General features: G+C 31.2%; 1 protein-coding gene across 6 annotated transcripts in view; it reads right to left on the minus strand.

Annotated features, from left to right (window-relative positions):
• LOC140452119 (anoctamin-5-like) overlaps positions 1–17,743 on the minus strand; it is a 127,185-nt gene that overhangs the window by 16,950 nt on the left and 92,492 nt on the right. For all 6 annotated transcript variants that reach the window (XM_072546205.1, XM_072546239.1, XM_072546231.1 and 3 more), the window contains 4 exons: positions 9,793–9,996; positions 5,086–5,335; positions 4,253–4,458; positions 3,322–3,485 (listed from right to left, as the gene is read on the minus strand). In XM_072546205.1, coding sequence (XP_072402306.1) covers positions 3,322–3,485; positions 4,253–4,458; positions 5,086–5,335; positions 9,793–9,996 — 824 coding nt within the window. The remainder of the gene's footprint in view (positions 1–3,321; positions 3,486–4,252; positions 4,459–5,085; positions 5,336–9,792; positions 9,997–17,743) is intronic.

A 17,743-nucleotide genomic window follows, 5' to 3' on the forward strand; every position in this document is an offset into this window, starting at 1 on the left:
CACTAAATAAAACAACAGATGAAAGAACCTATATTACAAAGCAATACGTTCAAAAATCACTGGGAAAATTTTCACCAGGTGACGATCAAATAGTGAATGAACGCTCAAATATTGGGGAAACATGCTTGTTAAATAAATCCAAATAATGGTTTAGACAATCAATGACATCAATAGACATCAAAGACAGCAATAATGTTAATGTTTTTAAAGAAAGGAGATAGTAAAATCATCGTGGATAAACTTACAGTGCCGACAAAAAAGATCATTACATTGCCAAATAAATCACTAAATTCGAAGAAAAATTGGATGCATTCTGTCTACGCTTGTTTAGCATTTGTGGAGAGAGGGGATAATTTGTAGTTTACTTAGTTTGTTTTGCCGGTATGTACTGTACACTATTGGCTTTATGTCAGTGTTAAACGTCTTTTTATTTACTCAGTAAAGTTTGAGATCGTTAAATTCTAAATTGAAGTGAAAAATATGGGCCGAAAGAAACTCACACGAAAGGAAAAAGTTCGTGCTTTAATGTTGCTTGAGAAAGGGACTTTGTAATTACCGTAGCACGTGATATTGGTGTTTCAAAAGAGGCAATTTATCAATTGAAACGGTCGGCTGTGTCGTTGCCTTCACGGATTGTTCCGGAAAGAAAATCTGGTTCTGGAGCTCCTAAAAAAACGTTCAGGTTAGTAAGAGGAAGCTCCAAATTTGTTCGTCGTCCACACACCGCGTCAATTGCTATGGGACGCGTTTAGTGGAAATAAAGGAAGGGCAGGGTTGTATTTCTTGCCAAAGAATGTTACAATGAAATCAAGCAACTATGTGACTGTCCTAAAACAACATTTATTGAACATATGGGAAATTCACGAATGTGACTTTTCTATGCACGATGAAATCCCTGCTCACAATTTCAAGACAGTGTCAAAGTTCTTGAATGATCACAATATCAACGTATTTGAATGGCCAGGTAACTCGCACGACCTTAATCCCATCGTGAACGCATGGAATATGATGAAAAATAAGGTTCAAGAGTGTCGATCGAGCAACATAAATCAGCTGAAAGAGGAGTTAAAGAGGTTGTGAATGACCATGGAAGAAAAATATTTCTTGAGCCTTGATCAATCCATACCCAAGAGAATCCAGCTTGTCATCGACTACAAGGGTGATATGACAAAGTAATAATTTGTAAAATTAAAATAACAATTATCCTGAATTTGTGTTTTATTCACTGTGTAAAGATTTTTTTGCCGGCACTGTATTAAACACAACCATAAAGCTAACGACAAGAATAATATCAAACGAAGACGATCTCCAGAGGATGTCGCACTAGTTGTATACTAAAAAGTATCCATAGAAAAAACGAAAATTGACTATCTAGGAATTTAAATTATCTACTAACTTACAAATAGAGGAAGAGGTAAGTCAACAAATAACTAAGGCACATACAGTGTGGAAACCACTTATGGAATAAAATTGTTTGTGTCCTTATTATAGAAAATAATAAAAACTTTATACTTTACGTGATAAATTAATAATTTATCACGTGTTATGATATTATTTTAAATTACCTAAATACACTCAATACACTTCTACTCTAAGTGTCAGTATATTGGGAAAAATTTCTGTTTAGTAACCGTGTTAACATTTTTTGTCATGAATAGGTAAGAACTGTATAGATAGTCTGCTAATTAAACTAAATCGGTAAATAATGCGGATTTTTATCAATCAGTTGTTGGTGTGTTGACATTTTACATTAAAATAATAAATTCCTAATTAAAACCTAATTTCTTGCAGAAAATGAAATATTTAACTGAGACACATCGAATTGAGATTTTAATGATGATCGGTTACGGGGAGAATTTTAAAAGTCAAGTTGAAGTAGCAAACTTATTTAATCAGAGTATCATCAGTTGCCTAATATTGCACAAGGTACTGTGTCTAAAATTTATGCACAATTCAGAAAACTTGGACATGTCAAACCATTAAAAAGAAAACCGAACTTCATTGAAGATGAGGTGAAAGTGGATATTTTGTTAAGTGTCGCAGAGAATCCAACGTTAAGTTCACATCAAATTGCAAGTCACAAAAATGTGAGTCACACAACTGTCCTAGGGTGTCTCCATGAAGAAAAAGTTCATCCATATAAATTGTATGGTCCACAGATCGTAGAATGGATTTCTGTGAAAGAATGATGGATAAAATTAACACAAATTAAATAGCTCTTGGCACAATTCTTTTTTCTGATGAATCAACATTTACATTGAACGGAGAGGTAAACCGACAAAACTGTAGATATTGGTCAGCGGAGAATCCTTATTGGATGCGTAAGACACACACTCAGCATCCTCAAAAGTTGAATGTTTGGGCAGGTATTATAGATCATATTTTTGGTCCTATATTTGTAGATGGTAATTTGACAGCGGAAAAATATTTAAGCATGCTAAGAGACGATGTTCTTCCTCAGTTGGCTAACTTATATCCCAATCCAATAGATCCGACCCTACCGCATGAAACTGTCTGGTTCCAGCAGGACGGTGCAACACCCCATTATGCTTTAATGGTTAAATTACTTGAATGAAATCTTCTTCGATAAATGGATTGGACGAAGGGGTACTATTGATTGGCCAGCTAGGTCGCCAGATCTTACGCCTTTGGATTTTTTTCTGGTAGGTTATCTCAAGAACAAAGTATATGCAACTCAACCAACTAGCATTGAAGACCTCAAAAAAAGGATAACTACAGAAATACGGAATATTTCACCTCAAACTTTAAACAAAGTTCGGGACGAGTTTTATAGGAGACTATGTTATTGCCAAGAACAAGGTGGAGAACATTTTGAGCATTTACTTTAATATAATCCAATCAATTACCTCGGATATTCTATGAATTAATTGTCTTGAAGAAAATTATAATTAATTTCAAAATTTCACCTTGTATTATTCATAAAAGACCCTACATGATATATTTCGTTGAGATCAGGTTGTTAAGAAGCTTTTAAAAATATAAGAATATACAGGGTGTTTAATTTAAAATACAGATTACGGACTATGAAAGACTTGCGTGGATCACCCTGTACATTCAAATTTATGTTTAAAAAGCGCACATTTAAATTTAAACGTTAAGGTATCTCAACGTTTTTTTATTAGTGAAAACCAGGATCAAATTATGAATCCAACCTTCTGAACAAAGACGGAAGTTGAAGAAGAAAAGAAAAAAAGAGAATAATACTAACATTAGACACGTAAACGTAACAGTCATCCAGAACTAATATTATTATCACGTCCACCATTCATTTTGTAAATTATGGTTGCTTTCTTTACTTACCGACAAACTGATTCTGACTCCCAGTTTTTAGGCCTTGAGTTTTTGTTGAAATCGCTCGTATTAAAATATGCAAGTGTACTATTCAGATAGTTTTCCAAACTATCATGCGTACCTAAATATACCAGCCTAGGAATGAAATCGGATGTAAACGCAATAATGAATCCCTAGAAGAGAAAAAATCTATACGACATTACAGACGTTATTTTAATCAACTACTTAAACTGAGTCGAACTGACAAATAAGTACTTCTTTAGTTTTTATTTTTCTTCTAATATCCATATCAAATTATATAAATGCAGTAACAATAACAAGTTAAATTTCTTCAATTAAAAATCCTATATATTATATGCTATAAAATGAACTGTACTCACAGTATCAAATAATTGTCGGTTATGTCATTTCAAATTTAAAAACAATGTTGTGCTGCCGACAAAATGAATAAATAATAAACATAAACACAAAAAAAAGATCAGGTGTTGTACCCCAGGGTACAACACCACCCTCAGAATTTTCAACTCAAAACATGGCTATTTCTCTACAAGATCGAGGCCAGGTAAGTCACCTGTCAACTGGCAAAACAAAGCGCCTACAGGTTAAATTACTCCTTATTTTTAAAATAATAGTTTTTTGAAAAAACTATTTCCGAAGTGGAAATCGAAAGTCAAAAGCAAAAGTAAAATGTAATTATTATTACAATCAATTGTGGTTTAATCCCATAAAAATATAATATTTAAGAATAGGATAGATAGAAAAAAATGTTTATTTTGAAAATATTTTGATAACTGTTTTCAATCTGAAAGTGGAAAGGTTATTACAAGTTTAATTATTCCTAATAATATTATCGTTTTTAAACAGATAAATAGTTTTCGAACAAAATACAATTGTGGAAACAATTATGTAGAAAAGAAAAAAAGAAGAGATAAATACTCACGTTCGTTATTACCGATAATTTTCCAATTGAATCCAATATTCTATACCAGACTCCAATATCACGTACTCTTTGTGATACAGGCCTTCTATAGAACGTCAATAGTTTCTTAGCATCTAATCTCATTTCGAGAACATTGTTCAATAGAGCAAAAAACGGTGCTAATGGAAATGCTGCCACAAATATGGTTACAAATCCATACTGAAGCACTGCAAAAATAAATTATATTATATACAGTCTTAGGGTATTTTGACATTATAGATTTTAAAATAAAAACACTTTTTTTGTTACGGAAAATTAAAACTTAAAATTTAGTGGCTCAAATGTCTTGCGTATTTCATTTTCCCCTACATAGTAGTACAAAAATGTTAAATGACCCTAGTCTAATAGATCTGAAGGCATTTGGGATGTGGTTACACATAAGAATATTAGGCGGAACCTACTAATGAACTGTATCGGATCAGCAATGTGGAAGTAAGAACTGTAGAGAAAGTTATTTAGGGATATAATTAATGAATGAAATCTGTTGATAGGAGTGGCAGTAGATAAGGTGGAAATTATTGGAATGATAGCCAATCTTCCAAAAATAATGATACGTAAGAATAGAAATATGCTTTATTGTCACTGAAAATTGTACAATTTTATGGACAAAGCTTATATAATTTAAAAAAGAGAATTGAAAAGCTCTGTCTTGGAGTTTTGACAGTACAATCATTATTAAAACGAAATACAATATTTTAAAAGGCGACAACACATTATTGCTTGGTTTATTTGACGATCAAATTACATTACTACAAAAATTACAAAGGGCTCTTTTAGCTAAAAAATATACTTACCCATTTCTAAGTATTCAGGAAATAGACCTCTTGGCCCCCACATAACTAGCTTGTAATCTTTCACCCATTGCGGCCTACAGTGTTTGCAAGATTGTTGTTCCTTTGTTAAACCAGTTTTCACCTTCAGAGTATTTAACCATTTATAGAATAAGGGGAAGAGCATTTCTAAAATGGTATTCATGGCTTGCTTACCAACCATGATGATTGCGAGTTGAATACAGAGTTCAGTCAGGCAACCTCCAGTACCACACTGAAAATATATACAATCTTAATTTTTTATAATCTTTATTTCCAAATCAATTAATAAACCATTTGCTATGATCGACACTGTTTTATTCCTATTGGGAAAAGAACCACAAAAAAATGATAGTATACTTTGATACGTAACGCTCCTACTAATAACCATCACCAATGCTGCTTAATTCCTGATAAGCTGTAGTAAATCCTACCCAATTCGATGCCTGTTTTGTAGAACGATTTTCTACACAAATTTCTTTCCCATAGCCGCTGATGTTTGCGCCTTCGGTCGCTTTGGACGGACCTCACTGATTTGAAGAATACATTTTACATCCGTTATCATTATCACACATCGACAAAAAACTCTAATTTGCAACTGTGCTGAAATGAAACAGTTGACTTTAGGGTGGCGTAGGAATGCCAAGAAGAACTCGACAGGCTGGTGAAACGTAACAATGTCACATTGGTATCGGTTCCAGATCATCGTGGAACACACGGCAATGGAATAGCTGATGAAGAATACCTGGATCCTGAGATAATATTCACGAAGCTGGTAATAAAAATCGTAATGCATATGAGGAAGGAATATTGCTGGTTTTTTATATAAAGAACAAATTATGAATTATAAAAGATAACAAGACCAATTCTAAGAACTGACAAAAAATAGAACAACAAAAAGCTAACTACACCAAAATAAATCATTCGAATGCAAAAAGATGTTTTAATGTTGAGATATAAGAATTATTCATAAATGACTTTTAAAATGTTATCAAACTGTACTAAAGCTACTTCAGCCGTAGCTTTAACTGTTTTTCACTTCAAAATCCTTGTTTTATGTGTAGATCAATCGAGTCTGATAAATCTTTTAGAGTTTAGGATTGTTTTCAAGTCTTCCACTATTTTTTCACGTCTTCCACTATTTTTTCACGTCGTATCTCCATATTTCTTATGTCTTCTTCCATCTCTTCCCTATATCACATCTTGGACATGTTTCTTGTTCTCTTACTTGACGGTGTCCATTCATTTATTGCACTTGAGTTTTGTCTCTTCCCTTCTGAATATCAATCCATATCATATTATCCTATGTGTTTTATTAATCTGACCATGCTCTCATATTTCAGAAATTCTTAAATCTCCTAATTCATATATTGCCTTAAATCTTCGTTTTTTTATTTATACTGCTACTATATTTCGCATTATCTTTCTTAGAATATTTTTGGGTGCTCTAGCTCTTTTAATATAACAGGTGATTTCTGCAGCATGCATTAATTTCAATTTTTGTATTTGGACTTATCTTAAGTTACCGCTTAATATTTTTTTATTTTTTGTAAGAACCAATATTTCCTAATTAAATTCTAGCTTTAGGATCAATTTTTTTTATTCTTTCCATTAATTAGTACCTCCACATATTTAAAAATTTCTCCTTCTTCGAAACTATATCTGTCTATTCGTATTATTTCATCCAATTGAGCTTTCTTTACTTGAAAGGCATGCATGTATTTTGTTTTTACTTTCTTGATATTTAGACATTTTAATCTAGATTCGGCTTTATTTTTTTCGGAATTTATTTAAATAATATTGAATATTATAAATTCTATTGTTGATAACGAGTTACCTTCGATATCTTATATTATTTTATTTTTTTTTGTTAACACTCTTTCTGTGTCTATTGTTGCTTTTCTTACATTCGTATTAGTTTTCTGGAAACTTTAATATTGTGTTCCGTACTAATATCTTTCTACTTAATTTGTTAAACACTTGTTTAAAATGTTTCTACATTTTTTAAAATTTTTTCATTTCTAAAGTTTTTCTATAATCTGACTTTTTGTATGAAGGACATCTCATAAATTTTAGAATACTAAAATACGAGGCTTAATCTAAATTTACTGGAGCCTATATAATCTATAAATGACAAAAAACAGGCATATTTTTATATGCCTGTTATATATGCCAATATATTCACACCGATCAATAAATAGAAACCTGGGATAATGTAGAAGTAAATAATGGATAGCATAGAGAATCATTTACGCTTCGCTGATGATGTTGTTATAATTTCAAATACGTTGGCGAAAGTTGATTAAAGATGTTAAACATCAACATGTCAAAACAATAATAATAAACAAGTAAAACAATATTATGACAAACTTATATAACATGTATATATATATACAGGGTGGTCCTTAAGTAATTGTACAAAAAGAAACAGTAGATTCTACACTTTAAAATATTACGATTTAAGCCAAATTGCTTTAATAAAATGTTGATATTAAGAAAGATACAGGGTGTTAAAGTGGAAAATTAAAATTTTATTTTTCGCTATAACTTTTATGTTTGTAAACATTTATGTATAAAAATTTACAACTGGGTACTTTTAAATATGAGAAATTATAATTGGTTGCACACTTTAATGTAACTGATAGAGGGCGCCACTTATGTCACATATGTGGTATAAATTTGCACTTAACTTTTTTGCTTTTAAAGTTACCTGTATTTGGGATAAAAAATATTAAAGATACATTATTTTAACAAAAAAATGTTATACCTGTTAATAACTTTTAAACTCAATAGTTTTTGAGATAATCGCATTTTAAAAATCAGCTGCATAATTCTGATCTGAGGCAATTACTCCAGACAACGAAGAAAAAATAGACAAAAACATTAATACTTCTGCATTTTGGTATAAAATACCTTTAAATAAAGTTAATAGTTAACGAAATATTAAATAAAATAAATATATCAGCAGGATAATTAATAATAGGATTTGACAAAATAACAGAATAATAGGATTTTACATCAAACATTTTACGTTTTATGTTAAATTAAAGTCATAATCAAAACATTTTTTTTACAAACCAAATTAAGAAATAGTTAAACTAAATAACATAACTTTTTGCCAAAGTAAGTGTTCGATATGTCCTCCATTTTCTTTAATTCATTTGTCAATATATTCCATAAAAGATCGTCTCATATTAAATAGCATCATTGGTTCTAAAGAAACTGCTGCAGTATTTATTTCTTCCCATAGTTGGTTGCGAATGTTTATGGCATTCTTATAGACATGTTGTTTTAATGCGCCCCATACACCAAAATCAAGCTGATTAAATTCGGGGCTACGTGGTGGCTATAATGTATATTGGATGAATATATTATTTTGGATACTAACGAACTAATATTATGCTGAACTAAATTGCCTGTGTGTTTACTATATTTATAACAATATTGGTTATTAGGACAACGATGATGTTTTTGTAAAAATGCTGGGTCTTTCAGGTTATATTTGTAGCAAAAGTATTATCAAACAGGACACATATGTGTTATTCAATACCTGTGCTCTAGTTCCTATTTGTCCTAATAAGAATGGGTGAACAATTCACGTGGTGAATAATAAGTATTCTTTTCGGATTTTTTATGAATTAAATAATTATATCAATATCTCACCACAGTGTCAAGGAATATGACTACCACAACCAATCCAACGTTCAGAAAAGTTGTATTTAAGTATGTTCTAACTGCCTTCTCTCTAGAATGTGGTAGTGTACCATCTTGCATAAACCACATATTTTGGGTTTTTAGCATTTAACAATATAGAAAAAATAATACAACGCCATTATAGAAACTTAAGAACCGATATCAAAGGGAAATTGTAAACATGATGACGGCCAACGTCTGAATACGGCACCTAAAGAATGATGAAATATATTTTCTCCAATAAGACATTTACCACCCATAACAAAGCATTTTGTAATATTACATTATCATCTTTGAGTTGTTTTAATAAGAATAAACTATGAATTATGCTTATCTACAGGTATTCAGTGTTTTACTGCACAAATATCAAACTAAGAATTATTGTGCAACTGACTTATAAAATGCATTTATCTCGAAAACGGTTAAATTTTCAGGTTACTAACAAGTATACCTTTTCTTTGTAAAAATAATGTATCTTTAATATTTTTTAAGATAAATAGAGCTAACTTAAAGAGCAAAAAAGTTAAGCGCAAATTTATGCCACACATGTGGCATATGTGGCGCCCTCTATTAGTTACAGTAAAGTAAGTATAAAATTTTAATTTATCCTACTTAAAAGCATTTAACTGTAAATTTTTGTCCAAAAACATTTACAAACATAAAAGTTATAGCGAAAAATAAAATTTTAAATTTCCACTTTAACACCCTGTATCTTTCTTAATATCAACATTTTATTAAAGCAAGTTGGCTTAAATCGTAATATTTTAAAGTGCACAATCTACGGTTTCTGTTTGTAAAATTACTTAAGGACCACCCTGTATATATATATATATATATAAATATATGTATATATAAATATAAATATATAAATGTATACATATAACTCTATCCATAAAAAGGGATCTAATTAAATAGCTACTTTTGAGGGGACCTTATCTTCAATATTGAACGTAACAGACTGGATCATTATTTTCAGTATTGCAATTATAAATTACTTACCTCTTCCTGTCGGTACCCATAAATAGTATTGTATTCTTTCGGGTACCCAACAAATTTACCTTTAAAAAAGGCGATGTAAAAAATGGAAGCGTAATAATTAACAAATTGGAGTAAATATATTTTAAGCGTGAGAGAATCATCAAATTCAGTCTGTGTTCTGAGTAATTCAAACTCTGTTAAGTACTCCGCAATGTAGGAATATATCTGAAACAAACGAAATAAACATTTTATAAATTTTTCTTCTAAAGTCATCAATGAGATTTCTATGTTACGAGAATGTGTAATAGTTGGAATAGAAATATTTGATATACCGAAATATGTAATCGTAATTCTTTTGATAATTTTGGAATTATATTAATAATGTTGACTTGTATACTTTATATTTTCTTCTCTTCTTCTTCCTTGTTCTTTTTCTTCAATTTTTCACTTTAAAATTAAAAAAAATTGTTACAGTAAATAGCAATCAACAACTAAAGGCTCTAGACTTTTAATTAATCAGCTCAAATGACAGGAACTGTTCCTATTGTTTACAGAGTTCCGATAAGTATTTTTATCAAAACTATTAAGCTTTTTGTAATATAAAAAAATCTAAAATACTCTCTTGGATCTCTTAGATTCAATTTTATTAATCACTAGATTCCATTTAGAAGTTATCCAAAAACGTCATACTCTTAAAAATACAACTATAATTTCGAGACATTAATTTATAACGTTACATTTTAAACAACTTTTACAATTCATAATGGCATACTTCTTTCGTAAAATATTCTTTCGGAATTTTGATAACAAAGATCGACTGACCTTCATATCAGCAGCGTGGGGGTGGGAACACAATCGACAACAGAGTCTTACCATTAAGAGCTTCACGAAAAGTTCTAACTGATTTTCCACACACCGAACATTGTGCAGTAATAATAGAAAAGCAAAAGGGCGCAAATCGCCTTAATCAGTTCTATCCTACGTCCAAGATGAAATTTTAAAACAGCTAACTGCAATGGTTTTTCTACCGATCTTGATAAATGCATAGCAAAGCAACACATACCAATAGAATATCGCAAAAAATACATCCCCGGCTGGTCACAGACTAGCGATAAATTATACCAGAGCTTTCTTGAAACTGACGATCAAGAAATAGCGGATAAACTACTTTACAACATGAATGCCGCTAAAAGCAAAAAGTGGACCGAAACAGCGGAAAACCAGATGTCGTAGCGTCACACATAGTAAAAAGATCCAGTGCACAAAAAGAGATAGTACACTCAATCGACGTGAAGAGAGAACTGAACACTTTAAAACATGAAACCACAGATACGGAACATTCTCGCCCATTACCAGTGAAGAGGCTATTAAAGCCGTTAAGCCAGCAAAAGCACCAGGATTTGACAATATTCATCTTGAACTTTTAATAAATTGTGGCAAGTATACTAAAGTTTGGCTGGCTCGATTTTTCAAAGACACCATGCAAATTGCAAGTATCCCAAAAGAACTAAAACGCTCTAATAACACGACAACCCAAAAAGCTACAGAGCAATTGAGCTTCTGTCTGTTACCTACAAACTACTAGAGAGGCTTCTATATAAGTATATATATATATATATATATATATATATATATATATATATATATATATATATATATATGTAATATAAATACTTATATATAATAACCCAGAACTATTTCAGGTGATTTCAGTCGAACAGGACGAAATTGTGTAGACCATATAATGTCACTCACCACCTACATTGAAGCGGTGTTAGCCTACTATAAGGGTCAGTGCTTCCTCCACCACCATTTAGCTTATACTTAGCAGCTATGCCGGAAACACAATAAAGTTCGGGTACACCGAGGACTGGGTTCTCCCAGTCCGAGGACATCCTTAAGGCAAACCCAAATATACTGAGCAAATATTTCCGCAAGTGAAGACTACAAACAACTGCTTCCAAAATATCTGAACAATAAACTTGACGAAAAGGAACTCAACATCCGATTCGAAAATGCCACATTTATCCACAACAAAACACCGAAGTACGTGGGGGTAATAATAGACAGAACACTATTTTTAAAAGCATTTAAAATTAATGACCGAAACTTAAGTACAAGAAACAACATTACACGAAAGCTCTGCGGTTCCACCGGAGTACCGACTTCCATTCTTCGCTTTATTGCCCTGGTCCTTGTTTTCTCGACTGCTGAATATTTTTCTCCAATTGGAGTACACAGCCCACACGTGAAAAGATGTCGACACTCAGCTGCACACCACGATGAGGATGACAGCTAGGGCAATTAAATCAACTCATCACTCAATGGTTCCCAGTGCAAAAACAGCAACAACATGCCATGCATTATCCAGAAGCCATGAGTGTTTGATCTTCCACGGAAAACATTATCCACCCTAAATAGGATCCGAACAAGATATGGAAGATGTGCATAGATGTTGTTGTGCGTAGATGTGGTCCATAAATGAGGAAAGCGGCCGTCTACTCAATGTGACCGTGTAAAAAACCAAACAATCGACAACACTATTGAAGAGATCTTTTAATGTCAGCATCGAAGACTTTCTGTTTGCAAACTCGGGGTCAACTAAATATATTAATTCCCTTAATGTTTCTTTGTAACTGTTTAATTAAAGTTTGACATATACCTGTAATATTTAGTGTTGGATACATGTTTCTAAAAGGAGGGTACCCTCGTTAAGATAGGCAAAATGCCCTCATTCTTAGAATTGCATTTTTTTCATTTTTTACGTTTTACGTGATTAAAAAAGAAGATTCAGCCCAATTTAAACCCTCCACTCCTCTCTTTACAACCAAAACCGTCATTTTTTCGTTTTTTTTTAAGTGGGTTACACTTAATTAAAAATTAAAAAAAAATCCACACGCATAGTTAAGGCTTTTACAAAACTTGTTTATTTTTAAAAACTCGTTTTTCTAAAAAAGCGTATTTTTTTTTAATGGCTGAAGGTCTTGTTTTCTTTTTTTTTCCAAATTTTTCCGTACCGACCGAGTCCTTTAGAACATTCAAAAATTGGTCGAAACTCATTTAAACACTCCCAAAACCATGTTTTTTCAAGGGTTTTTGCGTGATTAATAATATTATTTGAGATTGATACAACCTGATTCAATACACCTCAAATTCATATTTAAAAATTATATGAAAAATAATAGTTTCATGCCTCAAAGAAGCAAATATAACCATCGTTTATGCGAAGAATCAGGTTTCAAGCGTTATTCGGATCGTTTTTACTGGATTTGCTCAAGGTTTATTTACCTTTCTTGAAGATATTATTGGATTGTAAAATCCAGTCTCATGTAGAAAGGTAAAAAAGTAGGGTAAATTCAGTAAAACCAGTGGCGGCTCATGACCTCAGTATGCCGGTACCGACACGCGACACATATACCTTTATATATATATATATATATATATATATATATATATATATATATATATATATATATACCATCGTAACATTGAGCATTCAATTTATTTTTGTAATCATATGACTCAAAAACGTTTGTCATTAAACTATATGGAGCATCTGCAGATCTTCAAAAAAACCCCAAAAATGTTTCTGTTATCTAACCAATTTTGTTAACAAAACGGATTGTTAAAATACACTGTGATTTTTCGGTTGTATCAGTAGTATCGTCCGCTAGTATAGAAAAAATTGTGCTTCAATAATTTCTCTTGAAATTTCATCTTTTATGTACCTAATCAGCAAGACAATCTATTAAATCGTTTTGTATTGTTCTTGACAAACCCGTGAATACCCCTTCTGTTTTTTAATATGATCCTGGATTTCCTGATTGCGTTTAACTGCAAAATTAAAAATTTCTTGAAAATTACCCATATTTGAAGAAATATGGCTCTCATCCCGACCGCGAAATGCAAGTTTTTGTTTTGCTAAAATAATCGTAACATCAATTTAAATATGAAAATAAAATTCTGTTTTTTCTAAGTTCCTCATTATATAACTTATTGAATTAAGTAATATGTCCAGCGTATTTTTTTTCTAACCTTTTTAAACCTAAACAATTGTTTAAACAATGTTCTTTCAAAGATTCTTATTTTTTTGACACTAGCTGATAAATTTTTCAAATCTGAATATCCCTTACTCACCCAAACATTTTGCTTCACATTTAAAAGCAGTAGATAAGGCTAACAAAAAAGTGAATTTTTAAAACTACTGCCGCATCATACCATATTGTTTTAAACGATCTCGAAAATGGTCGATTATCCTTCTTATCTGTGGATAAAATTTGTAAATTCGGCAAAGGTAGCCCATTACAATAATTTCTAATCTTTCTTAATTTTGGTGCCTTGAAAAAAGGGTTTCAAGGCACCAATATAATACACCAAAATATGACCATTAATGGTCATATTTTAAAATACATTAAAATAACATTAGGGTAGGTATAAATTTGTTACAATATTGCAGTTGAATTGATTCTTTGCCAGTGTTGACATTGTATGTTTGGTGGAAATATTTAAAAATGCCTAGACGTGTGTTAGATGTAGATAGTCTAATTTGTAGTGTACATAAGTATTTTACGGATGAAAAAGAAAATGGCGGTCCTTTAAAATCGGTAATGTCTGTTCAACAACGCGTATGTGATGCTCTAGGAATTAGTGAAACCAAACTAAGAGGAGTATTACAAAATCGCAATAATGAACGGCCGAAAGAAGATCACCGAAAAACTCGCCTATCATTGAAAACGAAAGATATTCCAGATGGAAAAAAATTTGAAATTCGTGATACCATTTATCGAATGCGAGCCAACAAGGAACATGTGACTTTAAATACAATTTTCTCGGAATTAAAAGATAGAAAATTTAATGAAATTGGCAGAACAAGTCTATGGCAAGTGATACATAATTTGGGTTTCAAATTTCAAAAGGAGGATAACAGAAAAGCCCTTTGTGAAAGAAGTTCTGTTGTGCATAAAAGAATTAACTTTCTAAGAAAATATTCTAAATTAAAAGAAGAAAGGACAAATTTTATATATTTAGACGAAACATGGATATTTAAATATATTATATTTAAACTGTGCTCTAGACCTTTCACGTAAATGGTCAAGGTCAAGACAGCGAATTACTTGCCTTTCCAATACAGAGATGTCGCCTTCAGTCAACTGTCTTGTCATATTTAACAATTGACATTGACAATTAAATTGTAGGCTATTTTTTTATTTATTTAATTAAATGTAAATAGTTGTTTGCATAGATAAAATTACACCTAGATTGGTAACAGGGATAGCCAAGGTCAAATCATGTTCGGATTAGGCGCCCATTCGTTTGGTGGCGCTGCTAGTCTCGTTCCTGCGCGGAGGGAGTGTGCTGTGATCAAGTCAAAGTTGAGTTTAGACAAATACGGCGCCATATTTGTATTTGTTTTATTTCTTATAATTTATTTTATAATTTAAATTTTTTTATATAAATAGTGCAAAATCGTACAATTTTCGACGATTTTTTATTATGGAATCGAACACATTACATGGAATAACAATGTAGAGACGAAGAACTGAACAAAAAAAGATGTGTTCCAGATTGCATGGATACTACTGGCAAGCGATACCGTTTTTTAAGTCCAGGACATTATATGGATATGTTTGATAAATGGGTGAATGCTGTTAAGAGCCCTAATTAGAGAATGCTGCAAAAGAAACTATTTATAACAAATTTCGTGTATGCGCTAGTCATTTTAAAGAGGAAGATATAGTCAATGTTGGAAATAGCGGTATTACGAGACCAGCCGTTCCGAGTTTGTTTTTACCAGGACCAGGTAAGAACTATTATACCACTGACCTATATTTTTATTCACATTATATCTGACCTTTTACAAATTAGTTTATAAATTTAACCTAAAATTATATATTATAAAACCAGTCTTACTTAGCTTAGTATTTGAATTATTTGTAGGTAGTGGTTCAACAACTATCTTAAAAAGCATCACCTTAGAGAGGGTTCGACATAAATTTCTACAGGTGTGCGCCTTTCAAAGTTGGATTAGATTAGCAGACCATGACTACACTATCATGGAGAGGTATATGAGCTTGCCTGCTTTAAGTGTGAGGAGGAATCTGTCCCTCTCTTGTGAGTGAGATTGGTCTTAGAGTACCATATTACCATGGTTTGCCTCATCTATGTACTTTTAATGTTCCATTTTGTAGAACAACCTATGGTGCTAATAGCCCACTGAATAGATACTTATCTTTGTTAAACAACCTAAATGTAAATATTTAATATGTCCCTCAATAAATATATAAATATTAGTAGAAGAGTTACTGGTACCATAGAGTTTGGAAACTTAACTGTGTAAAATACTTCATGTTTTTATTGTAACTAGGTAATACTTTACATATTTTTTTATTTTTGTTGTTATTTTTCCACCTTTATTGTGCTGGATTTTAGAATCATAGAACTGTTGGGTTTATAGGTTTTAAAATGTAATTACATGTTTAATTTTATATATATATATATATATATATATATATATATATATATATATATATATATATATATGTGTGTGTGTGTGTGTGTGTGTGTGTGTGTGTGTGTGTGTGTGTACATAATATATTTTTATTTCACATTATTTAATTTTATTATTGTAAAATACTGTGTACTTAACCACTATTTTGTATATTGTAAGTTGTAACATTTAATCGGCTTGTCCCGTATATTAGCCTGCATCCACACAGACAGTGGTAAGGCGTTCAGAGTTATGAATAAATAAATTTGAATGTGTCGTCAGGGATCTTTCCTATTCTGTTGATGATAGGGATGGGATGACTGATCTTAAGATGACATACTGGTGAAAAAATCTGTTGATTGTAATTGTGTTTGTCATTTCAGGCATAAAAACATTATTATCCTCTGTTGTTTGGAGTTTATACTGAGCAAATAAAGTTACTATATCAGGTTTTAGCAAAGCTTACATTCTGGGTGAAAACTTTAAGCATACCTTAGAAATAAATTATTTACCTTATCCATTGTTCTTTTTTTTTGTTCGTTTTTTCTCTTTTCTATCATTCGGTTATTCCTCATTCTTGGGTTTTCTTTTTGCAAGAAGCAATATTTTGCTAATCTAATCAAAATCATAATTTTGTTGATAACCAGAATATTTTTCTGGAACTTATATTATGATTGTAAGGTAAATTTTCTGTCTCATCTGGTATTTATTTAGTAGTGGAATTCTCTAGTGTGTTATTTGGACCTTCATCATTATCTTGATTCAATAATATAACAATTCAACAGTAAACTTCGTATATATTGCAGAGCACATGGTAAAGCAGTTTTCCATTAAGTGAATTCTAAATTTTTGGTTTTCTATGCTAGATTCACCAATTTCCATATAACTCATTGTATTTTTCGACTTAACCATTTCCTTCATGATTATATGGTGTTGTTCTACTTGAATATATTCCTTTAGAGTGTAGATAATTAATAAATTCTTGTGAAGTAAAGCTAGTTCTCCTTGTTAGATTTGATATATACCATCATTCTATATAAACCAAATAGTGATTTAATCTGTAATTGGTTAGAATTGCTTTTCTACCAGATAATGTCTGCATTTTTTTAATACTTCAACTCATATGCTTTTTTTTCAATTGCATAATGTTTTCATTCAGAATCTGTGAGGGTATGTGTGAAAAAAGCAATTGGTTTTCCAGATTGATTGCTTCGCTTATGTAATCGTAGATTAATTTTTTAAAAGCATGTACTTATCTTTATCTTCTAGGGATTTATCTTTAGATTCATTGCTTTCTAAAAAATTCTTGAATGTTATATACTTACCAATGTTTGAATTCTTTGGTGGAAGTTTGACAGTTTGGATCAGCCTCTAGTTTATCTGGTCTAAAGTACTTTCCCATTGTAAATTTATGCGAATAAAATTGTAGTAAAATGTCTTTTGCAGAATTAGACTTTTATTCACATAAAACTTGATAAGAATGAC

The sequence above is a fragment of the Diabrotica undecimpunctata genome, chromosome 1 (assembly GCF_040954645.1).
Source record: "Diabrotica undecimpunctata isolate CICGRU chromosome 1, icDiaUnde3, whole genome shotgun sequence".
NCBI classification, from domain to species: Eukaryota; Metazoa; Arthropoda; class Insecta; order Coleoptera; family Chrysomelidae; genus Diabrotica; species Diabrotica undecimpunctata.